Here is a 27669-nt window from a genome sequence, read left to right on the forward strand (position 1 = left end):
TATTTAATGGGAAGGGACAAATGTGATTCATATGTTAAATAGTGTCTGTGATATTTCTTACCAGGTTTGTCATTAACTTAAAAAAAATAAAATTATATCGATTGCATTTCAGAATATTTACACAGTGATTTGGAACAAAAAGGGTAAGAAGTTAAACCAATAAGCAAAATCACATCTTTGTCACCTAGCTTCTGTTAGGCAACACACCTGCAAAATCTCAATGATCTTCAGCTTGGTGTCCATCACAGTCACATCCTCATGCTCGGCGGGGCTCCCTTGCTTGCTCGGGTGGATGCTGGGTGGCACATCTGGCACGCTCATGGGGAAGATGGAGCCTCTACTGAGTACCATCTGGGTCATCATCTCTCCCACCCCATGAATGGTTCTCATCACATTGTTTCCTGACATGAGAAAATGCCGTAAGTCAACACACACAACCCCTGGAGAACATGTAACTATAAAATTCAGCTGGTCACAAACACACTGAAAAGCAGCCAGGAAAAGGATTCAGGATAAGACAGAATAGCAACAGCATCGTTTGGGCTCTTTCTTTACAGATAAAATTAAGATACTGCAGATATGTTTCAAAATAACAACTTTTCAAAATGGAAGTTTTCCTTTCTCAGAAAATGCTTTCAAATCATGTACCAAAGGTGAGCTGGTTGCTCTAGCATCCAAATCAGGTTCTTCTGTAATACAGTATGTCCTACTAACTGTCATACCAATAGGCCCTTGCTTTTAAAATAACGCAAAAGAAGATTACTAATTGCCAAGATAAAGTTAGTTGCAAGTGGGGATACAAAGATTGCATAAAAACACTTACATGTTGAATTCTAGCATCACAATCCAATCCTCAAACTAATGATTTTTTAGCTTTCCTTTCACAACACTTATAAAAAGAGCTTGTGAGGGGGATTGTTACCTTTATTTTAAGAAGAAACAGTCTCATCTGGGGAAGACATATACATTAGCCAATACACTTCCCATTCCTTCATCCAATTTGAATAGAAAACCATTACTCAAAATCCACAGAAAGCAATAATGTTTGAGGTGATTATGGAAACAAGCTAGTGACAAACATGATCATTTTCAATGAGGGATCATGCTCTTTCCGTCTCTTCCTGAATTTGGCTTCTCCTTTATTTATTTGCTGATAAAATGTCATCATTCGTATCATACACACGTTCCTTACACTGACCACAAATAGCTGTATCCAAGGATCCTCCTTGACACTATGAGAATTTACGTTCTCCAGCCTGACTGCTGCTTCTCACTTCTAAGGTCCTACAAGAAGCAATAAGGATGCAAAAGAATGGCTGTCTCCATTCCTTTCCCAACAGTGGCCTTTGCTTCGTGGGTGTTCATGGAGCTCTGCCTTAAGCTAAGGCCTAAGAATCTGGCTAAGAATTTTCCTTTCCCTCAGTGTCTCAGGGCGTAAACCAAGAGAAGGGGAAATGGAAATAAGATTGGATGAGATTTTTATTAAAAAAAGAAGAAAAAAAGCTGTCAGCTCTAAGAGAAGAATGTAAACCATGGTAATACCTACAGGATCGACAGGCAAACAAATAAAAAGAAAATATATGAAAGATGACAAGAGAATCTGAATGGTCCAGACCACAATTACCATTAAGCCACTGGTAACAACTATTATCTGTACATTGCTGAAAGGTAAAATGCCTTTGAAAATTCATTATCTTATCTAGATATGGAATCAATTTAAGTGTAAGAGGGTAATGCTTCAATAATACATCTTAGAGTGCACAAAGAAGTTAAATTTTTCCTAAAGTGGCATATTCCAGGCAGAAGTTTTCATTTTGAAGGTCTGAGACCTTTTATTACACTGCTAGTTGCATAAGCCAAAAAACACGATAAAATGTATATATAAGGGTAACTTCCAAGTTAGGACAAAATTGAGGCAACAGGATTTGAGTCAGCCCCTCTTTTCTATCAGAATAGCCTTGAGGCAGAATGCTTCATTGTCTGTGGTTCTTAAACAATCACAGCAATTGAGTATTTCCACATCCCTCCCCCTGCTCGTTACATGGACTGCAGGGAGGCACATCTGGTTGTTGGCAATGGTTTTGAGCCATCGATGTCCAACCACTACCTTTATCCGAGACTTGATTCGAGTACGTATACGTGTTTGCCTCCAAGAGATGCTTTCTCACCACTAATACAGAACAGGCTCCTTTGTTATTCTTACCCCTGACTCACACATAAATCCTTGGCACCCACAGTGTCTGCATCTTATTTAGATTTGAATGGAAAATAATCATTTAATCCAAATGATTACTACACAGAAAGTTAGCCCAGACAATTCTTTCCCCCAGATATAGATCCTGTCACCAAGGAATTAAAATCCAGAGGCCAGATCCATAGTAATTTGTAACACATGTCGTCAATGAAATGGGAGGGTTCACTCAGTCATACCACATTCTCAGATGCCTGTGGCACATGGTCGCCACAAACCTCACTTGACATTTCCATGTACAGCCAGCTCAGAGGCCTCAAATTAAAAATGCTGTATTTTCTGGATTTGCTTGGTGATGATGAGAAGTGCTAAGATTGTGAACTATTACAGCTTGAAAAACATGAAGTCAGACACTACATAAATCACAGCCATGCAAAGCTTCTAGTATCCATTCCTCCACAGAAAAACTTCTAATTCTAAACTGTTGAGATAAATCAGAGGTGATTAATCCTCAACATTGCAAAACAAGAAATTGTACTACTTCTCAACCATAATTAGTTAATATTGACTAGAAAGTATTCAATGAAAAAGCCTACTATAATATAAATTCTCTGAACAACCTAATGCTTACAAATTCAGCTTTTCTGTGTCTTTTACACAAACCCAGCAGCCAGAATTGGCATTTGTGTACAAAGTGTATTGAGATAATTTGAAAATATGGAAGTCATCTTTGCTTAGAACAAAGTAAGAAGAAAGGAAACACTGGGCACGGTGGCTCATGCCTGTAATCCCAGCACTTTGGGAGGCCAAGGCAGGTGGATCACTTGAGGCCAGGAGATGGAGACCAGCGTGACCAACATGGTAAAACCCCGTCTCTGTTAAAAATACAAAAATTAGCCGGGCATGGTGGTGAGTGCCGGTAATTTCAGTTACTCAGGAGGCTGAGGCAGGAGTATTGCTTGAAGCTGGGAGGCAGAGGTTCCAGTGAGCTGAGATTGAACCACCGCACTCCAGCCCAGGCAACAGAGCAAGACTTCATCTCAATAAAAATAAAAATAAAAATAAAAATAAAAATAAAAAAAGGAAGGGGCTGCTTAGAAAGAATGACTGGTCAACTTTTCAGGTTCTTTCATTATATGATTACATAGATATTTTTACTAACCTTAATTCCCTCAAGAAAAAAAATCTAAAAGACAGGTATAGCAGATGCATACTGCGAGTGGTAACTGGGAATGCTTGGGGAATATGTTGCTTTGTTCTTTGATTGTTCCAGTGAGCCAAGTTTCTATTGCCCATTTCAGGAAAGTAAAAAGCAATAAGGAATTAACCAACCTAACACGACAGCTGTGCTGACCATAATTTAATTTTGCCCTATTCAGAAATAATTTTATTGTGGTGATCACACTATTGGTTTCAACAAGCACTAGCAGTTACATGAATTTATAGCAGGTGTAAGAGATTTAACAGAATATTGATTGAAATTTACTTAAGTCTGTTGGTATTTACTTTATTTAAAGTTATATTTATTCTTTCTTTTTATTAGAAATGCTTTTCTCTTATGAACATATAAGAAAATGGTAATTTGAATTTTCTTGTTGTTTAGATATCAGACATTTCTGAAACATTCTCAGCATTTATAAGAGAAAACAGACACATTTGATTCAGAGTTTTGTGAATAATTGTTCACAGCCATTTAATTGTTCTGTGACTACTAAAATCAGCTCAATGTTCTATGATAATAGAGGCCAAAAATGGATAATCCAAAAACTATTATTTTCCCTGAAACATATTTTTATAGTTGGATTTGAATAAATCCATCAGCTGTTATAATAACTCATCTGAAACCGAATGATGTTCCACCATAAAGACATGACTCTGGAAGTCTTCCTATTTCCCATCCCAGCTTAGCAGCTCCTTTTAAACCTGCCCTTGCTGGAAAATGTCTTTACTTTCTAGAACTAGAGCAGTTTTCTATTTCAAACATTCTCTGGAGCAGTGCTTCCTCCCAGTGGTTAAGGGTCTGGGTTATAAAAAGACTTTTCTGTATGCAGAGAAAAAAAATATATTAGCATAAGATCAAAACCTTAATTAAGCTACTAACCACAGAGCAGTAGGTAAAATGGTAGCAACCCAGGTTAAGGAGAAGATCAAGATTAAACAGCCGGAGAAAGCAATTTTATCTAACCAGCCCTCCCAATTCCAAGTAAGATCACGGTATTTGGAAAGCTGGATAGCTAGATAGTTCTACATAGTACATACATGCATGGCTTTTATTCCATGTGCCGAACCTACAGGGAACTTCCTATACCTTTGCCTTGCGTTCATGTGTCCAGACGGTCACACAACTTGGTCCCTCACTCCTTTCTGATTTGTGGTGCAATGTCACCTCCTTAGGTAGACCTCTTCTGGTCACCCTCTCTGAAGAGCTTCCATCACTCTTAATCCATGCATGTAAATTTCGATCAGGGCATTAACACTCTCTCACATCATATCATATATTTGTCTAGGTGTTTACTGTAGTCCTCCTCTCCAACAACATAAAAGAACACAAGTTCCATGAAGACAGGGAGTCTACCTTTTTCCAACATCCGGAATAGTGTCAGATGCCCAACTCTCATTTAATAAATGTTTGTCAAATTAACGCATGAATAACAAAGATTGGATAATAAAATGAACTATTAAAAATGAGAATGACTTATTTTAATAAGGTTTATATAAAAAGTTGGATCTCATTAAATTAAAGGTACTTCATCTTTCATCAAGTTGAGTTTTTGCTTACTTTCCTTTATACTTCTCTCTTTCTTCAAAAAGCATACATAATTTCATATTACTTAAAAATGTATTAAAAGGAAGAAATTAATAAAATAGATACCAATGAGATAAGGGAAAATAATGAAAGCTGTCTTTATCAAGGGCTTATCATATTGTATGTACCTTGCTAGACCACAGGCCACATACACCTCATTGGAGCCTCACAGCATGGTGGGGGTTGGGAGGCGAATCCCAGTTTACAAAGCCAGGAAGTGGCAGAGTCTCAAGTACAGGTCAACTGATCTCAACATGAATCATGTTTTCCCACACCACGTTGGTTCACTAACAGACTTTACAAAATTCTAAAAATTTTATACTAGAACTCAGAAAGCCCTAATGCAATTACAGAAAGAAAAGATTCCAATTAAAACTGTGTTCTGAAAATGTAGAATTTCTATTAACCATATAATAAATTTGCTCACATTATTCTCAAGTGATTTTACCCAACCAGCTTTTATTACATATGATGTGCCACATACTACTAGTGGTATTTTTCTTATATTATACAACTTAATTTTAGGGGCAGCCCTTGTTCGGAAAGTATTCATAAAGTACCTAATGTTCATCTGGCAGGGACATCTCAGGTGGGAAGGCAGAAGAAAAGCAGAAGAATTTACAATATGGTCAGGAAAACATCAAATGTGTCCATAAAAAAATTAAGAACACGTACAAGACAGATATGATGGTAATAGTACAGTATGGACAGCCTACGAAATTGCTTAGGATTTTTTTTTTAACTGGGAAATTATCTTAAGAGCGAGGGCAGTGAAGGACAGCTTCACAGAGGATACACAATTTTTAACGAGGTTTTGAATGAAGTGAAAGATTTAGATTACAGAAGTGTGATCTTTGTCAAATCATGTCATCATCCTATGTTCAAAATCTTAATCCTATAAAATAGTTTGGGCCTTCTTGTAAGAATAAAATTATATAATATGTGCAAAAAAAGCCATGAACAATAAAAAAGTACCATGTAATTGTAAGGTATTACTTTCAAAATGAAAAGTAGAGGACATCTGCATGCTTTCACTACACCTCTGAAAAACAGCTCTTCTCCATTTAATTATGTTCCATTATAGTGGTCACTGCCTTACTAATGAATATGTGGTTCCATCATATAATTATAGTTCATAATGTCTTATAATACAGCATGACTGAAACGCAATATTGACACTAAATGTGGATGTCCCTCAGAAGAGTGTTTAATAAAGAACACTTAATGGAAGAAGCAGATAATATGATACCCAATTTTCTTCATTCTAAATAAAACACCACTGAATACAGTGTATTAATAGACTGCTTACAGATTCCAAGTTTCCAAGGGCTTAGAAATAGAACACAATAAAAACCAGCCAAAAGCATGTAACCAAAGTGTAGTAATGTTATTATCCCTCTTTTATTGAATATCAAGTAGACTACTTAGAAGAAAACTGTTTTACATCCCACACACTAAAGAAGTGTTATTCAAAGGATGAATTGAAAAAGCAATTCACATAAAATAGTGGCTGTGTTCTACATCTTATTTTGGATTTCATCACTGTCAAATATTAACAAAGTCATCTTAATATTCCAAATCTCAATATTTCAATTTGCAGAACTGATCTTCAATGGTTAATAGTTGGTAATGGCAGTAATAAATGAATGTGCATGCTGTTTTTATAAGTGAGATGTAATTTACTTACAGTGAAATCCACAGATCATAAATGAAAGGTTTGAGTAGTTCTCATAAAGGCATATACCATATGAACCACACGCAAACCAGTTACTGAAAATTTCCATCACCCTAGAAAGCTCTCTTCTGCCCTTTCACAGTCACTTCCCCCAAAATTTCTCCCCAGCCGCACCATCAAAGGCAACCATGCTCTTGATTTCTCACACCACAGACGCATGTATTGGCTAATGTAGAGCTTCATAGGTATGATTTTGGTTAAGTGATTATGCCAAAGAAAACTGGGTAACTGATCAATGTTAAAGCACAGAAGGGCCTTTAGTTCTTTGCTGCTTTGTTCTTGCCTTGACTAGATCAGTAGTTTTGTCACTGACTTGGGTAAAGTCAGAGATAGCATGTTTCTCAAAGGCAAAGATTACATCAAACAAGAGAGGATGGCTAATACAGTGAATGACTCTATTAAATTCCAAAACTACATAAATAGGTTGAAAATAACAGGTTAAATCCAACACGGTAAATTCAAAATATAAAAGGTCCTATATGCTTAGGGCCAAATAAAACCAACTGAAGTTCATGATGTGGAAAATGTGACATAAAAGAAAACCAATTAGAATTGTAGTTGAGTTCAAGTTTAGTAGGAATCAATACTATGTCATTGTTAACAAAACACTCATTTTCACCTAGGCTACATTATAAAAGGGTTCAGAATGAAGGCGAACATAGCTGTCTTTGCCTCTGTGCCAGTCGAATCAGTGATAAATTAGATTGAGTCATAACAGGAACTGCTAAAGGAATTGCACAGGACTACACAGAAACGTGGGGGAATACAGGTGATGTGCTAGCCATTTTCAAGCACAGAAAAACCTGACATGTGGAAGGGATGTTAGATTTCTGTGCAGTTCAACAAACAGAGGTAGGGCTACTTTCTGGAAGTGAGAGGGAATTGTACATATAGGATAACCAAACGAAAAAGACCTAATAATTAGAGCTATTAAAAATAAGAAAGGCCTACTCTTTGCAGAAGTAAAATCTTAGTCACTCCAGGTGTTCAAGGAGATCCTATGTGACCATTTGTAATGGGTGCTGCATGAAGATATGAAGCTCATATATTGTATAGATAATTTATATGGTTCCTTTCTATGCCAGCATTCTATAAATTTGTGTTGGGTTCCAACAATAAGCACCAGAGATTGTGAGAACTGGGAAGCCTACGCAATTGTATTAATCCTGAAAGACACCAGATGCTAAGGCTCAAGCAATATTTGTAACTATAGAAAAATAACTGGAGTAGAGACCTTAGAACAACGTGACCCTCTTCAGTCATTCTCATTATTTGTAAGGTCATTCTTAGGGATTGATCCTGCCCTATTAACTCACTTAGCTAATGTGAGTAGAAAAACAATCAGGAAACCACCATGGCACATGTTTACCTGTGTAACAAACCAGTACATCCTAAACATGTATCCCAGAACTTCAAAAAAAATTACATTTAATTAAAAAATCATATGCTTAGATGTCACAATCTAGTAATACCATTTTGATTCAAACATATTTGTATAAAGCAGGTAATTTACATATATTAAATTCGTTTCACTCAATAAATATTTTTGAAAACCAATTAGGTATAGAGTAATACATTAGGCAGGGTATAGGTGTCCCATAGAACCAGAAATAGAATCTATTTTGATAGTTTTCCCCCCAGTATGATACTCTCAGTTAATACATCTGAATCTCTGTTATTGAATAATCTGTGTAGTAACTCTAAGAGTCATAAAGTCTTCTGTAAGTCTATTGGAAGATAAGCTTATGACAAATAATCATAAAATTAAGGAAAGAAAGATACAAGTATATATTTGAAATATTAGGGTCTCTAAATATTTTTGTGCTTCAAATGCATAAATGCTTCATAAGGCATGTCACACACATTCATCCTAACGATAGTGAGATATGAAAGTATATATGAGATACTCATATGAGTAGTTCGCAGAAAGGTGTCTAAGGAGATACAATTGCTTAGTATTACTGGGGAAACAGCAGGAGACAGAGCTAGAGATGTCTAACTCAGATTATGAAGACCCTTGGGCACCAATTTAAAGAGCTGAGTTATTATTCTCTGGAGATGATGAGAGCTAAATAAAGAAGTAGAGTATGTGATTTAGAAAGATCCTTACGTTGGAATGTGGAGAAAGAGCCAAAACACAGAGTCAGAGAGAACAATCAGAAATTTATTTCAGGAAAGGAAGAGGAATATCTAGCTTCAAAAGATTGTGAGCTGGTAAAACTTTTAAGACTTGCGATTGAAACTTTTCTGAGACAAGCCAAACAACCATTGACAAAGGAGTGATTCTTTGTTTAAAAAAAAAAAAATCTTCTTTAATATGGCCTGAAAAATAACTTCCAGCCAAACCAAAACTCTTTCATAGATATGTACTCTGTTGTGCTGAACTTTCTTGGGAAACTTGGAAAAAGCAGAAAAGAGTCCCTGCACGTGAGGAAGTCATCTGTGTATAAAGAAAGCAATAAAATAATTATAGAAAGAACATCAACTGTAAAGCTGTAGGTTTTTTTTAAAGAAGAGAGAAAAAGAAAAAGAAACCTGAATTCAAAATTTCCAGCAAGCTACATACAAGCTGTATGATCTTAGGCAAAGTATACAACCTGTCTAAAAGCTTATTTCCTGGACACAATCAGGACCATAATATCCGACACGCTGGACTGTGATAAGGGTTAACAATAAAAATATGCAAAAGACCTAGAGGTATGCTAGGTGTTCTATATAAATAATAGATACATTTACAGAGTAATCCCTTGCCTGATGTGCAGCCTGGCATCCATTACATAGTTATTCTCCCCCTACTTTACTATGTGCATTTGATTTTTAAAAGGAACATGATCTAGTGTAGACCATGTGTTTGACACCCTCTTGACACAGAGAGAAGCTGGGAGGTGGAATGAGGAGAGTCCTTTTAGACACCATTGATAACTAAAAGAAAATCCGATAGTTATACAGATACTTTTTCTAAAACGTATAAAAGCTTAGAAGGAAAAAAAAAACAAGCAAACAAACAGAAAAGTAAAAGACATTATACATTAAGCCAGAAAGGACTTGGAGGCACAGCCAGCATAGCACAAAGCTGGTGAGAGAACCAGACTCAGGACATTAGAACAAACGGCACAGAACATTAGAACGGCACAGAAATCTTTCTCAGCTCCTGAGGAACAGCATCCTGCAAAAGGCTTGCTGCCTAGAGCAGGTTTCCGATGCCAGAGATTCCGGGACACCTGGAAATAGGAAGCTTCTAGCCATTGTTTTCATGTCTAAAATTTTGTTACATGTTTAAATGTTTTAATTTATTTTTATTTTTCTCCATAATCTCTATTTCCTATGACATCTGCTATGGCTTGAATGTGTCCCCCAAAGGTCATGTGTTGGAAACTGGATCCCCAGTGTCGTAAGGTTGGGAGGTGGGACCCCTTTAAGGGGTGTTTAGGCCATGAGAGCACCACCCTTATTAATGGATTAATGGCATTATCCCAGGAGTGGGTTTTTGTAAAAGAATAAGTTCAGTGCCATCTTGCTCTCTCATACTCTTGCTTTCTCTTTGCCCTCCCACTAAGAGACGACACAGCAAGAAGATTTTTCCAGATGCTGGTCTCCTCAACCCTTGGCTTCCCAGCCTCCAGAACTGTGAGCAATAAATTTCTGTTCCTTATACATTACCCAGTCTCAGGAATTCTGCAAAAGATGTTACTCATTAATCCAGAAAGGACTTAGAGGTGCACCCAGCAGAGCACCAAGCTGATAAGAGAACCAGACTCAGAACATGACAATGGCATAGAAATGTTCCTCAATGTCTGAAAAACAGGATTCCACAAAAGGCCTGCTGTGCAAAATGGATCAAGATAAGATCTTAGTCTTGACCCAAAATGTTTCCAATCAGGGCATTTTCTAGGAAGATAACGGTGGTGGAGGCTGTGATGGTCCTGCCCAGATTCCCTTTCAGAAGTGAAGGACTGCTCCCCAAGCTGCTGGAGTGCTACTCAGAAGACAGCCCTCAACTGCCCGCCTCTGTGTTTGTGTCCCCCCAAAATTCGTACATTGAGATACTCTCTCCCAAGGTGACGGTGTTAGAAGTAGAACCTTTGGGAGGTGATTAGGTCATGGAGGAGGAGTCTTCATGAATGGGATTAGGGCTCTTTTAAAAGATGCCCAAGAGAGATTCCCCTTGCCCCTTGTCCCTTTCCCCAAGTCAGGACACAGTAAGAAGGTGTCATCTTTGATCCAAAAAGCAGACCCCCACTGGACACCAGATCTGCAGGCACCATAATCCTGGACTTCCCAGCCTCCAGAACTATGAGAAATAAATGTTTGTTGTTTAGAAGCTGCCTAGTTTGTGGTATTGTTGTTGTTGTTGTTGTTATAACAGTCCAAATAGTCTAAGACAGAAAACTGTCTTACCAAGAAGTGGGATACTGCTATAACAAACATCTAAGATGTAGAAGTGCTTTGAAACTGGGTAGTGAGTAGAGGCTGGAAGAGTTTTGAGGTGCATCCTAGAAAAAGCCAACATTGCAATAAACAGATCATTAAGGATGATTCTGTGAAGTCTCAGAGGAGAGGAAGAGAGCTACAGAGAAAGCCTGTAGCTCTAACACGCTTCAAATTCTCTAAGAGTATTCTTAAAGACTTCATAGAAGGTCACAAACAGAACACTGGTAGAAATATGGATGGTAAAGGTCATGTGGAGGAGGTCTCAGATGGAAATGAGGAACGTCTTATTGGAAACTACAGAAGAGGCCATCATTGTATAAAGTAGCAATAAACTTGGCTGAATTGTATTCATGCCCTAATGATTTATGGAAGGTAGAACTTGCCAGAGATGAAATTGAATATTTGGGTGAAAAATATGTAAGCAAAGTGTTAACAGAACGTCTGGTTCCTCTTGACTGGTTACAGTAAAATATGAGAAAAGAGAAATGGCTTAAAGATGGAATTGCTAATTAAAAAGGAAACGGAACTTCAATTTTTGGAAAATCCTCAGCCTATCCATATTGAAAAAAACGAGAAAGTCTGTTTGGAAGTGTGGCCAAGTGACCATTTGATAAAGAGTTTACTATGGATCAGGCATCTTAAGGGAAGCCAGATGCTATCTATCATGGCAATGGGGAGATGAGTTAGCCACCTAAAAAGAAGTCAGGACCTACTGTCTGAAACAATGGAAGAATGACCCCAGCAGATTTAGGAGATCACCAGGGATGCCCCTCCCATCACAGGAACAGAATATAAGGAGCTACGGGCCAAAAAGATTTCAAAGGAGGGGTTGCCACCTCACATCATGGGCTTCACTTCCCCATGCCCTGCGACTGGGCTCCTGGGCTGCTCCAGGGGGCCCCATTACAGCATGCACGGTATCCAGCAAAGCTGTGGGGGAGTTGAGTGGGGAGGAGTTGCTGCTTCCACCCAAATTTCAAAGGATCCCCTGATGAGCTGTGGGGCCCAGGCAATAGAAAGCACCATCTATCAACCAGGAAGCAGGCTCTCACCAGACACTGAATCTGCTGGCACCATCATATTAGCCTGTCCTCACACTGCTAATAAAGACACACCCGATACTTGGTAATTTATAAAGCAAAGAAGTTTAATTGACTCACAGTGCCACATGGCTGGGGAGGCCTCACAATCATGGCTGAAGGCAAATGAGGGGCAAAGTAATATCTTACACGGCAGCAGGCACAGAGCATGTGCAAGAGAACTCCCCTTTATAAAACCATCAGATCTCGTGAGACTTATTCACTATCACAAGAATAGCAGGGGAAGAACCTGACCCCATGATTCAATTCCCTCCCACTGGGCCCCTCCCATGACATATGGGAATTATGGGAGCTACAATTCAAGATGAGATTTGGGTGAGGACACAGCCAAACCATATCAACCATGATCTTGCACTTCCCAGCCTCCTGAACTGTGAGAAATAATTGCTTGTTGTTTATAAGCCACCCAGTCTATGGTATTTTTGTTACAGTAGCCCAGGCAGACTAAGACAACTAGTCTGAAGACAGGTACTTCAGGCAAGGTCACTCACCCATTCCAGAGCAGCCTATGGGGACAAAAAGGCTCAGCCCCGTCACCCTAATGGAGACAGCCCTGAAGGACATCCCAACTTCAACCTCCCAGAAGCCTTCACTAAACTGCATCACAAGCCAACTTCTCCCCTTCCCAATCCTGCTTTCCTTCCCATTCTGCTGGTGTTGATCCTAAGAGCTCTCCCTAATAAGTCTTCTTCATGCTAATCCTGTCCCAGAATCTGCTTCCTGAGGTACACAACTGGCAATTTGTAATTCTAGAGTTGCTGAGAATTGTGGTCATTGCTGCTGTTATTTAAAAATCAGTGCAAGAATTTCAAGACGTTATGAGAAGAACATGCTCATCTGATACAATACATACAGACACAAAGGGACAAGAAGGAAACCTACCACTGTGGATGGGATTATACCCATGTTCCTGCCTTTTCTTGATTTAAGTGTATGATTTGGATGGCAAAGCTTCCCTTGATTTAAGTGTATGATTTGGAAGGCAAGAAGGTGTAGGGAGAAGGGAACCGCATATGTAAGATGGGTGAGTGTGGTGAACATGGTACAAAATGGAGATAAGATAGTTCTTTCAGAAGCAAAGGGACCTCACTGAAAGCACAGCATGGACAGGGGGAGGACAGACAGAATCGGGCCATCTCAAGAAGAATAAGCTTGAATGCCCAGAGGCAGCATGGTGCTGGGAAGAGCTAAGTCCAGACATCTGAGTTTTTCAAGTGATGAACGGTAATTGGTGTGCCTTCCCTTTGCATGTAAACTTTGCTAACACTTCTTAGCACTGTGAACTCTACTGCAAACTTAACTCCTTTGCAGAGACCTGAAAAGAGTTCAGTCTGGTGAAAAATTCAAGAGATGAACACTGAGAAAAGTCTTTAATAGGACACTAGCTTGTACCTGAGGCATGTGTTCTTTGGTTTTGATCCTTATATTAAACCCTTTTCTGTTCTTTCTGATCCCCCATCTCCACATATACACTTCCTCATGGTCTCACCTCACACTCAGTTAAGTCTTTTTTTTTTTCTCCCTTTCTTTCTTTCCTTCCTTTTTTTTCTTTTGTAAGATACTCTGAGTATATTCAGTGAACTAGGGCTTCCAGTTTCAAGACATTCAAGCTGGTGTCTTACAAAGAACAATCATAGCTATTAATCAGAAGATAAGCTTCACAGATATTTGCTAAAAAGGTTGTTTTACAATACACATAAAAAAAGAATGCCATTCAATGAATGAAGGAAGATTACATACTAATCTTCAAAGAATCAGTTTTGAACTAAAAGAGATTGCAAAGATCATATTTAGACTAACCTCGTAGTTTTATAAAAGAAGAAGAAATTATTTCCTGGCAGATTTTTTTTGTCTGCAAATATTTTCTTCCTTTCTCACCCATAAAGCAATATTTTAAAATGTTTCTGCCCTACCCCTCTCATCTCAATTTCCCTTCTCCTTTTTAACAGTAACCATGCTGCCACAAAAAGCATTTCAAGGTAGATAATGTGCAGTCCCTATAAAGGTAAACAGACAAACAAAAACTTAAATTGAAGAAGTAAGTGGTGCTTTGCCAGGAGATGGAAAGTTGACATCCTCTTACTTTGTTCCCCAAATCTCCTAGGGCAAGCGGTACTCCCGGACATAGACATATTCAAAGCGCATCTCATTACCCTGCCTCCTATCTCCGCCCTACCCTGGGTTGGGTCCACAGATCTGTATGTCACTTGGGACAGCAGAATTATTTTAGGGAAGGAGGATAATTACAGGCTGTTGAGGTTGCCTGTATCTTATTCCCTAAGGCCAAAGGCACTTCATTTTCGACCCTGAAACCTCAAAGAAAAAGAAATCCTACCAGTAAATGGAATTCTCCTTTAATTTTTTTTTAGTGACTCCCCATTTTCTACATCATAACATATATACCAACGAAAGAGATTATCTGGTTATTGACTGGGAACAGGCCCACATTTCAGTGCTTAGCTATGGAAACTCCCAAGAATTTGAAATTGTTGTGAAAAAGCAAAATGAGAGAAGCTATGAAGAAACTATTTAGCTCTTGGTTGGTCTTTTGGTAATTTTCTATGATCTACTGCCTTTTCAAATTATAGTGAGTTCAAGGATGGGAAGGAAGGCAATAGTGAAAAGACATTGTAGTAGTGTCCTAGACACACTAATTATGCCCAAAGTTCACTGAATGATGTAGACTTTATTGTTCCATGGTGGAGATTCAAAGTTGAACCCCAGTCCCATTCAAACAGCAAACACAGATCGGTAGAAGGATATTAACAGGATAAATAAATAAAAAACCAGACCCAAACCATTTCCAGACTGTGTCAACTTCTCTATTCTAACCACACACACACTTACATGGAGATGATACTCGAATGATTCAGAGTTACACACATATCATGCTGTTCCACAGAAGATGCATAAGTGGGATTCACATTTGCCCTCAACTATTTAAGTAACTCTCCAGTAGAACAAAATATACCCATGCTGTTGTAAAAGAAAAAAGGGCTCTTAATTATTAGTAGAAATAGAAAGCTTTGGATTGTCCATCCTTCGGCAAGTATAAAAAGATGTATACTTTTAAAAGTGAAATGTTTGCAAAGAATATGGAAAATATCCAGTTCATCAGCTTGTATGTGCATTTGCTTTTAACTTCTATAAGCGACAAAGAAGAACACAGCTTGCCATAATCCTTCTACTCAAAAGATCAATTACACTGAATGGTGCCTGTGCATTTAAAATCACTGAGAGCAAATCATAAGTATTAGGCAAAGCAAATTCACTCAACAACACAGCCTCCTGGGAGCAGGTACATTGGTTTGAAAACAATATTTCTTAAGTAAATGTATAGCCAATGAAAGTATTGGATTGATAGTTCTGAAGTTCTGAATCTTCTATTTCACTACAGTGACGGCCAGTGAAGGCCAGTGCCAGCTCCCTGTGTCTCCATATGAACAAGCCTCAATCATTTTCTGAACGGACCACCTTTAGGTATGAAGATGAAAAGCCGCTTCTGAACCTAGCAATTTCTGCCGAGTGTGCCAACTATAAGCCATTGTGACAGGGAGCAGCCACGGCCTGGAAGCTAGACACAGACCCCCAACCAGATCTGGGATGAGGACAACTTACAGTGACGCCGAAGTGGGCTGCTGTGTGACCGAGGATGCAGAAGAAGAAAATTTCTGTAATTGCCACTTTCCAAGCCAGCCATCTCTACAACCTCAAACACTCATCACTGGCATCTAAAGCTACAGGATTTCCCAGAAAAATCAAATGGATGCTGTGCGTGCCCATCCCATTTAAGCCTGGCGCCACTGAGGCTGGCACAAAATGGAACTCCAGGAACTGTAAAGCCTTTTCCTTCTAGATATGCCTCCTCTTCCGCTCCCCTGCGTCTGACCTGCCAAACACATTTTTCTGCATGTCCAACCCCAACTGTGCTGGAGAAAAGTTAGTAAGTGGGAACTAAGAGGGATAAAAAAAAGATGTAGTTCTAGTGCATAAAATTTTCCAGACATGATATGAGCATACAGAACTGTATCATTTACTTAAAGGAACTGGTCTATCTAGCAACAATGTTTATAAAACCACTTTTTTTTTTAATTGTACTTTGCAAATGACTTCTCATTAAAGATAAAGTTTCTTTAAAAGAGAAAAAATATTTATAGTATGAGAGGAGTCCATATGAAAAAAAAGAAGAAGAAAATACAATCCAAAGCATTTAGATATCGAAGAGCCAAGATGATGATACAGAGTATTGTAATGTGGTAACACTGCTATGACTCCTAGCAGTTGATCTTTAAAATAATAGTTCTTTTTTTTCCTCTAGGTACTTTCCACAATCTGGGATTTCCTCTCTGGCATCGACCTTTGTCTCACCCTGCACCACAGGAATTTTTCCCATGCTTGACAATCCTGTCTCCATATTTGGAGATCCCAGAAAAATGTTTCTTCTTGCTTCTTCTGTTAAGAATTTATACAGTCTATTAGAACTTTTGTTAGGAATTTATAGTCTAATAGAGAACCTAACTATAATATTAATAACACATCTCCTAGTAGAGTTGTAAGATCATTCTTGAGGTTTGAATTGTCATCTTGCATAACATAAATCCTTTTCCTACCAAGTTAATTACTTAAGTTCTTAACTTTTTTGTTTTAGAAAACTTTCAAATTTATAGGAAGAGTTGCAAGAACAGTACAAAGAACTCCCACATAGACTCTGCCCAGATTGATTAGATTCACAAATGCTGCCACATTTGCATCTCTTTGTCTCCACACACTCACACACACACACACACACACACGCACATGCACGCACACACACATCTTTCCTGCTCTATTTGAAAGTTAGTTCCAGACATCATGACCTTTCAACTTTCAATTCTTCAGCACGTATTCGCTAAAAACAAGTATATTAGCTTAGCTAAGCACAGTGCAATTACAAAAGTCAGGGAATCTAACTGACATAATCAATATTCAAATATAACCTGCAATCCATATTCCTATAATTCATTTTCAAATTTTATCACTTGTGCCAATAATATCTTCTATAGATAATATTTCTCCTAATTCAGGATCCAGTGCTGAATTGCATATTGAATTTTAGTTGTCATGTCTCTTTAATCTCCTCTAATCTGAAACAGTTTCTCAGTCTTCAACATTTTTGCCCACATAGATATTCTCTATTCTCCATTCAGCAGCCAACATGATCAGATCACATCAGTCCCTTCTCAAATCCCTCCAGAGATTGCCCATCAAACTTAAAACAAAATTCTACCCTCCCTCACTCCATCAGTCTCCATATCATTGACCTACTTTATTTTTCTTCACAGCATTATCAGATGTTACAAGATAGATAGATAGATAGATAGATAGATAGATAGATAGATAGATAGATAGATAGATAGATAATCTGGCTGTTTCTCTTAATAGGAGAAAGGAAAAATTTTGCCTATTTATTTATTAATTGTCTTCCTTGTGACTAACAACTTTGGTTATCTTGTTCATTACTTATTACCAGTGACTAGAACTGTGTCTGGCATATTGTAATTCTTCAATAGATTCTTGTTAAATAAAATAATAAATTATTATCAGATTGCTGAAAGAAATAATCAAGGTATCTAGAAGTCAATGGAATTCACTAAAAATATGAGAATTATAAAAATTAAATTTATGTGTCTTTGAGGGCAGATATAAACAGGACGGTGGAGAGTGCAAACAAGTTACAACTTTTCCAAGAAAAAAAATACTTTCCTTAGGCAAAACTATAGAGAGAGAAAAAAATCAGCAGTTGCCAGGGGGCGGTGAGGAGGTGGGAGAGGGGTTGAATATGCAGAGCACAGAGAATTTTTAGGGCAGTGAAAAGATGCTGTATGATACTATAATGTTAGATACGTGTCATTATATATTTGTCCAAATACATAGAATGTGCAACACCAACAGTGAACCCCAATGTCAAGGACGAACTTGACATAATGATGTCAATGTTGGTTTATCAATTGTAACAAATGTACCCCTGTGGTGGAGGATGTTGATATGGGGAGGCTATGCATGTTGGGGGGCAGGTGATAAATAAAAAAATCTCTGTATCTTCCTCTTAATTTTGCCATGAACCTAAAACTGCTCTAAAAAAAAGTAAGTCTTTAATAAAATACTCTTCATGGTGAAACACTGAAGGCAGACTGTAAGCACTGAGATCAAAAGTCAGGATCAACTTCGAGCTTTTTAAGAATAATTTAGTTTAGACTGAAGACTGTAAAAGCGTAACAAGAAGCTTTAATACAGACATTTCAAGTGTTATGTACCCTCTGGGAGTGGTAAAAGGAGTCTCACTAGTGAGATTCAGGCAGCAGAATTAATATAGACCCCTGCATGCCCCTGCTCTTTGATTAACAACTACAGTTCTTGGTCTTTGCTTTGCTCTCATTCGTATGTTGTTCATGGATTTATTTTTATAAAACATTCAATTTACTTTAAAGATGCAATAATAGTAAAGAATATTCATATACGCTTTCCTTTTTTCTCCATTTGCTCTCATGGTTCCTCCCTCAAACCCTTATTATTCTCTCTCTGAATGTATACTACATATAATAATTTTATTATGTTCTTAGAGATTACCATTCTGGATAATTATACCATGTAGATTCAGGTTGTCTTTTATTTCCAAAAGGTTCTCTTGGATTGCAATTTTAAATACTCAATTCTGTTCCATTTTCTTGTTTTTCTTCTTCAGGGACTCCAATTATTCATATGGTGGCTCTTCTTTGCCTTTCTTCCATTTCAGCCTCTTTCCCTCTCACCCTCATCACTTGTTTCTTTGGATCATTGTCATTTTCTTCATTATTCTCCTGCCTTTCTTCAATGTCACCTATTTGATTTTCCTTCAAATCTATTCTCTCTTTGACACCTTATAATTTAATCTGTGTTGGTAAAAATAAATAAATAAATAAAGCCAACCATTTTATTCTATTTCTTTCCTAAGTTCAATCAATTTTCATTTCATTTCTTCTTGGGTTTTGGTCCATTTCTGATCTTAGTTTTTGAATTTATGAATCAAAGTGTTTTCCATAGTTCACTGTGCTTGAAGCTACTTAATTCCATTTAGAGTATCATGTTACAATATTCTTCTGCTTCACAGTTGCTTTTCAGGGAGGAATTTCCATCCACTGAGGTGTTTAGATTTTTCCATTCTGTTTTTGTCTTAAACAGCGGTTTCACATAGTGAGACTGATGACACTGACACATTCAGCAGACAGGATTAACAATGAGCGGGTTTACAGGATCTCTGGTTCAAGGGCGCCCCCTCCTGTCAGAGTCATGAAGTGCAGTTTCTTTAAAATGTGGCTTTTGGTGGAGGTCGGTGGAGTGATATGCCCATCGATGTTTCAGGTTTCTTTTCTCTTGTGGTATTCTAGATCTCCCCATCTTGCCTCTTTTTCCTTCACCAAAAGACTCGAAGGCGTGCCCTTCCCTTACCTGCGAACTTGTTCATCCCTAGAAGCACTGCTTTTCCACAACTGCTCCCTGTGCTATTTCAAGTCCCTTCCTGTTTAGTTGGTGCTCTTATCTACCTGGATACTTTTTCCATGTTTTCACACCTACATAGACTTTCTCTTTCTGAGGGTGATTTTCATACAATTTCATTTCATTCCCTTTGCATACCATCCCTTTTCTCTTCCCCAGTTTCTCCGAAAACCGCTCACCATCCTCAAAGCTTGCAATGGGAGCTCCACCAGGCAGCTGTACTAAAAATGAATGAATATTTTTCTACTTACAGTAACTAGCATTTGCATTGTCCCCTCGCTTCTAGTTATGCTGAAGGTGAGTGATTTATGTGGTTCAGTTGGCTTCTTAATGATTTATATAGTTTTTTGAAAGCTAAAAAAGGAATTGAGATTTGAGCAGCAGCAATTAATTACTTTAGGTTACGTAAGCTGCTCATTTATAATTCTTAACTAGATATTTCTTCTTTATGTCTGAAATTAGGTTCCTGGTTTTTGCCCTTTTAATCCTGTAGTGGATGTTGTAGTGGATACTACTGTGCTCCACCTGTGTCCCCTTTTCAGGGCTGAGGCTCTTACTGCCCCAGCTGCTGGGCATCCTTGTTGCTATTTACAGCTGTACCTCTCGCTAGGACGGACTCTTACCCAATGTTACACAGCCCCCTCCGGGACAAAGCCAAGTAGTAATAGCTGGCTGATGCAAAGACACCAAGTGTGGCCCCCTTTGCCTTAATTTGTGACAATTCCAAAGAGCATCCCAGCTCCAGAGCTCCCTACAGGATGACCTGAGGGCTCAGTCATGACTGCATTGCAGATGAGCTTCTCTGCCTGCCCAGTCCTACCTTCCTCACTTCCTAACAGGTATATATCCAAGTGCACTCCTCCATATACCTTCTGCAAACAAGCCTCTATCTCAGGGTGTTTTTAGGGTATCCAACCCAAGACAATCGTCATAAAAACTTTGTATTGACTTATGAGACAGTCACTGTTGAAAGCCCATTGAATGTATTATATACATTCCCTTAATTTTTGCAAGGAAACTGTGAGAAGGATATTATTATCATATTCGTATCTCAGATGAGAAAAGAAAAATCATAGAGAAGATAAGTACCTTATAAATGGTCAAGGCAGGATTTGAATACAGGCACTCTAACTTGAAAGCCCATTCTCTTATCCACTTCACTCCACAGGTTCCCACACTGGCGTGGCATTCGCTCCTTCTCTGGCATGATACTTCGCCAGCCCTTTCCTTGAATCTTTCTTTTCTTTTTTTCTATTTTTTTTTTTTTTTTTTTTTTTTTTTTTTTTTTTTTTTTTTTTTTTGTGAGATGGAGTCTCATTCTGTCGTCTGGCTGGAGCGCAGTGGCACGATCTTGGCTCACTGCAACGTCTGACTCCCTGGTTCAAACAATTCTCCTACCTCAGCCTCCTGAGGAGCTGTGATTACAGGCACGCGCCACCATGCCCAGCTAATTTTTGCATTTTTAGTAGAGACGGGTTTTCATCATGTTGGCCAGGATGGTCTCGATCTCCTGACCTCATGATCTGCCCGCCTTGGCCTCACAAAGTGCTGGGATTACAGGGGTGGGCCACTGTGCCTGGTCTCCCTTGCATCTGTCTAAGCTCTGCTGTGGAGCATAGCCTTCAAATCTATTCTCTCTTTGACACCTTATAATTTAATCTGTATTTGTAAAAATAAAGGAGGCTGAGGCAGGAGAATTGCTTGAACCAGATGACCACAAATATCAAGATGTTTTCATTTTTTAACACATAATATTTTCACAAGTGGTTTGGCTATAATGTTAGCTGCTAAAGATGGAATCTGACCTTATGAATTCATCTTTCAAAGCTTTAGCATTATAAACAGAGATGCATGTTTATAAATCCACCTTATTATCACTCAGCCCTGTCACAGGAATTGTGTTCATATGCACACATATATTAGCAGGTACACAATAGCAACACCTTCTCTGTAGTTTTGTTTTTTATCTTGCTTCCAAGTAATAACAATGATATTATCACATTTCTCAAAATTCTTACCTCCATCTTGAAATTTGCTTAATCTTTCAAAGTATGACGACATGGGGGCCTGGACAATGTCTAAAATAGCCAGAAGTGTTCTTGTTAGCCTTAATAACTCACTGAAACTATAAAATCCAAAGTATATAAGATTCCGAGCCAAGTGGACCACCTTAATAAAAAAAAAAAAAAAGCAGGGAGGGGGAGGGTGAAAGACTGGAAAAAAAATTGGGAATTGCAATAAACATTGGCTTTTTATTATCTAAATTAGCACAGCTATTTCTAAACTTCCTAATTCTTTAACACCTAGGAATTAAAATACTTGCAAAAGCAACCACTTGAACTTTGATTTATTCAAGTCTAGAACTAAATCCAAGTAAGATTCAGAGTGCTTTAAGGTACTTAACAAAATTTACACTAGAATTATTTACATCTTAATTAAACATTTAAGTAATTTAAGTCAGCAGGATGCCACTTAATAAATGGTTGCACCAATTAATTACTTTAATAAATGGCTATTATCCAAGAAATTTGCCCAGAAATCCATGTTCCCTATGCTGCTTTGTGGTCTTGTGGATTGCAGAGGACATTCCAAGTGCAAGAGTCTACCTCCAACATGTGGACCCCAGTGAATAGTCTCCCCCTACCACACTGTATCAGAGTTGGTCCAAGTGACCAACAGAATTGATGACATGTCACTTCCAAGATTAGATTACAGAAGACTGCAACTTCCATCTTGGACTCTCTCTCTCTCTCAGATGGCTTGCTTTGAGGAAGCCAGGTGCCATGTCATGAGGACACCCAGGCAGCCTACAGAAAGGCCCACATGGCAGGAAGCTGAGGTGCCAACAGCCAGCAAGGAGGTGTGGCCACCAACAACCCCTCCAGTGACCTTAGAAACAGACTGTCCAGCCCCAGATGGCTGCAATCCCAGTCAACAGCTTGCTGGCTACCCCATCACAGACCCTGAGCCAGAACCACCCAGCTAAGCTACTCCTGGCTTCCTGACCCATAGAAGCTATGATAATGTTTGTTGCTTCAGGCTGCAAAGTTTTGGAGTAATTTGTTATACACCAGTAGGTAGCTAATACACCAGGTATCAAGTAATAGCATCCTTTCTCTAGTTTTGTCACTACATCCCCAAACTGAAGATATTTCAATTCAGTTCAATGAGAATAAAAACATCATCTCCTTAGAGACAAAAAAAAGGATCCAAACATTCCACAAAATATGCAAAACTGCCTGTGCTTATTACATGCAAAAAATCTTACACGAATGAAACAAAAAAAATCAAGGGAAACAGTAATTAATAGACAATTATAAATAAAATGTTTTCTACTGGACATTAAAGCACCAAAACTATCTTTTAAAAATGGCAGAGAAAAGAATATCTTCATGAACTAAACTACCCAGTTACCAAAACATCCTAAATATTGGAGGGAAAAAGTACCTCAAATGTCAGTTTATTTTTTTCTTTATCCCCAAAAGGAAAGGGCTGGTTTACAACTTCTTTCAAATATTCTTCAACAAATTCCATTGTCAGGGCAAATTTCCTCTTCATATCATTTCGGGAAGAGTCTGTTATAGAATCATATCTGGAAATACAGAAAGAAGATAATGCAAGTTAAACTGATTGCAATCATTTAAAAATAATAAAACATATGTACTTTAGCTTCCTGGCTGCATAATCCTGGATAAATTAGTTAGCCTTCCTAGGGCCTGGGTCCTCATCTGTAAAACGGGGCTGTTGTGAAATGAGCGATGTGTAAAGCAGTTGTAGCAGTCTACCACAATATGAAGTACTTAAAATTCTTGCCAATTACAGCAACATTATTTGCTTATTGTTTTCTAGAAAATGCCTTTATTCCCACTGAGAGTTATTTCACCCTCAAAAACGAGTATCTTATTTGCATTTAGAAGATTAACAACCCGCGACAGGACACACAAATGCCTTTGCACATGTTACATTTCAAAACTGTAGCCATTTGATGTGGAGTTCATCTGCTGGACTCCAAAGCCTCGAGACCTTTTTCCAAACATACTCATGAATTGTGATCTTTGTGGGGATTTCTGTCCAGAGCCTGGCATAGCGAACAGGCACCACAGACTCCTGGGGATCCCGGTCAACGTGCATGTGGAGCATGAGGCGACAGAAGGACGCTCGGAGGTCGAACGGCAGGCTCTCATCCGACACACACCGCAGGATCAGGTCTACAGAGAGCTGTGTAGAAATCTGGTTTATGGCCAGATACTGGCGATCCAAGCACATCCTTGCAAAGAGGTTTAGCTGGTACCTTAAAAATGATAAACATATTACATTATTGCCTTATCTCGAAGAAATCTTTAAACATCATAGTACCAATCAGTATCTATGTTTAAGACACCTGTATTTCCAAGCATTCATGATATTGGAGTCAAACTCTTGATTGTAGTATGTTAACCATTAAGATCAAATGACAAGACATATATGAAACTGTCTCTCTGTCCCTTCAGTTACAATACCTCTTACTTGTTTCAGCAAAATGTGTCTGCTGGAGAGTGTCACTAGGCACTCCAGTCTGGGTTTCCTAGGATTACAAACACTGCACTCAGGCTGAAGGCTCTGGGCAACAGCTCACATGAAACCATCTCTCTCCACCTTCCTCAGCCTCACTCAGCTTCAGGCTCTGGTGTCTACACTCCAGGTTTCGCCCCATTCAGTTCCCAAACCAAAAATGATCAGTCCAAATGGCATGAGTGCACTTGGCTTATCAGCCCAGTTTTGAGATTAAGAATTAGCCTTTGATTTGGTTGCTATAGTTGTAGAAACCAGGGAACACAACGCGTCATCTGTCTTTGTCTGATTCTTGCCATTTGGGCCCAAGTTGGCCCCAAGGCTTCTGCCCCAAGGTTTCTATCCCTGCAACTCAAAGACGCCAGCTAGGTTCTTGCTCCCAATATGCTGACCACCAGGAACTGCCTTCAGTACTTCTGCTGCCATATTCCAGTGCTGAACTTTCATAACTACAGGCACCAGTTTCTCTTAGGCCCTAGGTCACCACATATTCATAATCCACTCTATACTAAACTACTGGCTACCCTTGTGGCCAGATCAATTTCCTTAGCCCCATGTCTATATCCCTCTCGACTCCATCACCTAGGTCCTAACATGTCTCTCATCTGCCTCCACTCTACTCAATACGAGGACAAAGCCTTTGGCTGCACAACAATTCCAAGCTGGTGAAAAACCAGGAAATTACAAGTGGTGTATGCAGAAAATAGACATGTTAACTTGTATTTTGAATATTTTAAATAATACTAAATATTTCAGCTACCCTAGTTCCGACATGACTTTTAAAATTGCCTCTTCATAGATGCCTAACTTCTAGTGGCTACAGAGAAGCAGTTCTCAATTAATACGTGAGATTGAGAATTATTGTAAGATTGTCTACAATACTTAACCTGTAATAGGTAAGAACTTCTAAGTCAGCTTTGGTGCCTTCTTTTGCCTCTTGAGCAAGGTGCCTGATAGCTTTGCCATGAGGTTCCCTGTTGCTGTCAATCCAATAGAGCCAAACTTCTTCATCGTCAATGTCATCGGAAAGGATGGAGCTCTCCATGGGGTTGTCTGCTTGCATTGAGACCACCCTTCAAATAAATAGCACATACAAAAATCTACTAAAAAGTACACTTGTAAATATGACAAACAACTACAATGCTTACAAATAATCAACAGGAAAATGATGCATCCATTATCTGGGCTTACTTAGTTTGAATGAGAATGTCTGCATTGCCTGGACTCAACATAAATTTACAGATGAGTTCTTGAGTTACAGGAATAGCAGTGGTATTAGACACACACAAATCTGACAAATAATCCAAAAACCTGGCAAGAGAAAAAAATTAAATGGAATATGAAGACGAAGCATTTTATAAAAGCATCAGAATAAAGACATAATTTGGAATATAATAAAATAAACTTATTATATGTTTTAATATTATTTCCACGCAACATTTGTCTAATGTGTTGTTTACTGCATCATTAGAAACAAATTAAACATATAATTTTTTTTCATTTAATACAAGTCTTGTTTCAAAACTGACGTGTTTGCTTCTATTTATTTTATGATATTCCTCCCACAGCACCGTGACTTACATTTAGAAAATCATTCATCTCCCCTAAAGTGAGTCTCCCCAGAGCTGAATATCAAACCAAAAGCAGATCAAAGCTAATGCTGTACTGAATAAAACAGAAATAGAGCACACGCCTAATGAAAATTACTATGACCTGGTCAAGTCAGAGGCCCATTTCTACCTTCTAGCATTTATTTGCTGTACTAATTAGCTAAGGAAACACTGCCAATTGGCTTGACTTTTCTGCACTCATTTCTTCAAGATAAGGCAGCATGGTACAACAGAAAAAGAACTTGATGTGGAATCAGAAACCCTTGATTTACCTTGCGTTCTATTCCTATTAGGGTACGCCTGGGCAAGTTGCTCACTAGGCTTCTATTGTCTCATCTCTAAAATGGGGGCAATAATATACAACCAGTGTATCTCACACAAATGTGCAAGGATCTAAATAATATGAATGTATTTTGAGAAACCATAAAGGTCTATAAAATCATGAGGATTCCGAGTGAAAATCAATCATACTTAAGTGTGTCTATAAAGGGCTTTGATCTCTTATGAGGTAGTAACTCTTTATTATATACAATTATTATAGCAATAAGCCCAACATAGTTTGTCCATAAAAGTTAGTGATATGAAAGAATTCTAACTTTTAAAAGTTCTAAAAATAAAACACAAAGCCACAGTCTCCACTAGGAAAGAATACCGCATGAATCATTTCAAACCTTGGCTCCCGATTTCTCCTGAGTAAACTGACAAATGTTTCTATTTCTTTTGCTGTGATATGTTTCTCTAGTAGTTTTCTGTTGTTGTGCAACAAAGCTGTGATAGTATCTTCTGCCAAAATATCATAGCCAATCTGGGACTGCATGACACAGAAATTCTTAGCAATATATTCCTGCAAAGAAGAAAGGCTGTCAGAATACACTGCCAAACAGTTTACAAATAACACGTTCTATTAGGGTCAACAACATTGATTAATTTATTCATAACAGAAAGTTCACTAAAAATTTTCTCAAAAGAAAAGCAAGTAAATTTTTCAATAAATAGAACTTTTTGAGGAAAGACATGAAAACATACTGGATATACATTATTGAACTTCTACCAAAAAGTTATACACCTAGACATAATTATCAACAGAAGTATTTACAGTCTAAGTGGAAAAAATAAATCTAATTAAAATAAGTTTTTATGACACAATAACTTTGGATTTCATCAGTCTAACAGAGGCTTTTCTTCAATCTCTTACTTAAAGTCACAGCCAATGATTTGGGCATAATTATAGAAAAGAAGATGACTGCCTGATATTTCATTCATGAGACATGAGATCTGGGTTGTTACTTGAAGATCCTAGATGGACTTGGGTTGATTCCTTTTTTGTGAATAGGCTAGAATGATATGCAAGATCTTTTCTTTAAAATAATGGTAAAATGTCATCTAATTTTTTTATTATTATACTTTAAGTTCTAGGGTACATGTGCACAACGTGCAGGTTTCTTACATATGTATACATGTGCCATGTTGGTGTGCTGCACCCATTAACTTGTCATTTACATTAGGTATATCTCCTAATGCTATCCCTCCCCACTCCCCCATCATATAATTTTTATCTTTAAAAAGCTACCAAGCAGGGCAATGTGATTAATCATTTTATTGATTAGATCCATTCGCCCAATAAATGTTTCTTGTTCTTGAAGGCCTACTATATTCCATTCCATGTTGACAAGTGAAATGAAACAAACAGAGGAATGGAGGAAGGTATCAACGTTAGATAGGGTGGATGCTGA

The 27669-nt window shown here is 38.2% G+C and overlaps 1 protein-coding gene across 7 annotated transcripts in view; it reads right to left on the reverse strand.

Moving 5' to 3' along the window:
- ITPR2 (inositol 1,4,5-trisphosphate receptor type 2) overlaps window positions 1–27669 on the reverse strand; it is a 496384-nt gene that overhangs the window by 305582 nt on the left and 163133 nt on the right. For all 7 annotated transcript variants that reach the window (XR_010579338.2, XR_012420091.1, XM_065523922.2 and 4 more), the window contains 7 exons: window positions 26608–26780; window positions 25518–25637; window positions 25214–25399; window positions 23815–24066; window positions 23223–23367; window positions 21794–21944; window positions 208–401 (listed from right to left, as the gene is read on the reverse strand). Coding sequence is in view for 5 of the 7 variants with exons in the window: in XM_065523922.2 (XP_065379994.1) it covers window positions 208–401; window positions 21794–21944; window positions 23223–23367; window positions 23815–24066; window positions 25214–25399; window positions 25518–25637; window positions 26608–26780 (1221 nt within the window). In the remaining 2 variants the exon portion in view is untranslated. The remainder of the gene's footprint in view (window positions 1–207; window positions 402–21793; window positions 21945–23222; window positions 23368–23814; window positions 24067–25213; window positions 25400–25517; window positions 25638–26607; window positions 26781–27669) is intronic.

The sequence above is a fragment of the Macaca fascicularis genome, chromosome 11 (assembly GCF_037993035.2).
Source record: "Macaca fascicularis isolate 582-1 chromosome 11, T2T-MFA8v1.1".
In the NCBI taxonomy this organism is placed as follows: Eukaryota; Metazoa; Chordata; class Mammalia; order Primates; family Cercopithecidae; genus Macaca; species Macaca fascicularis.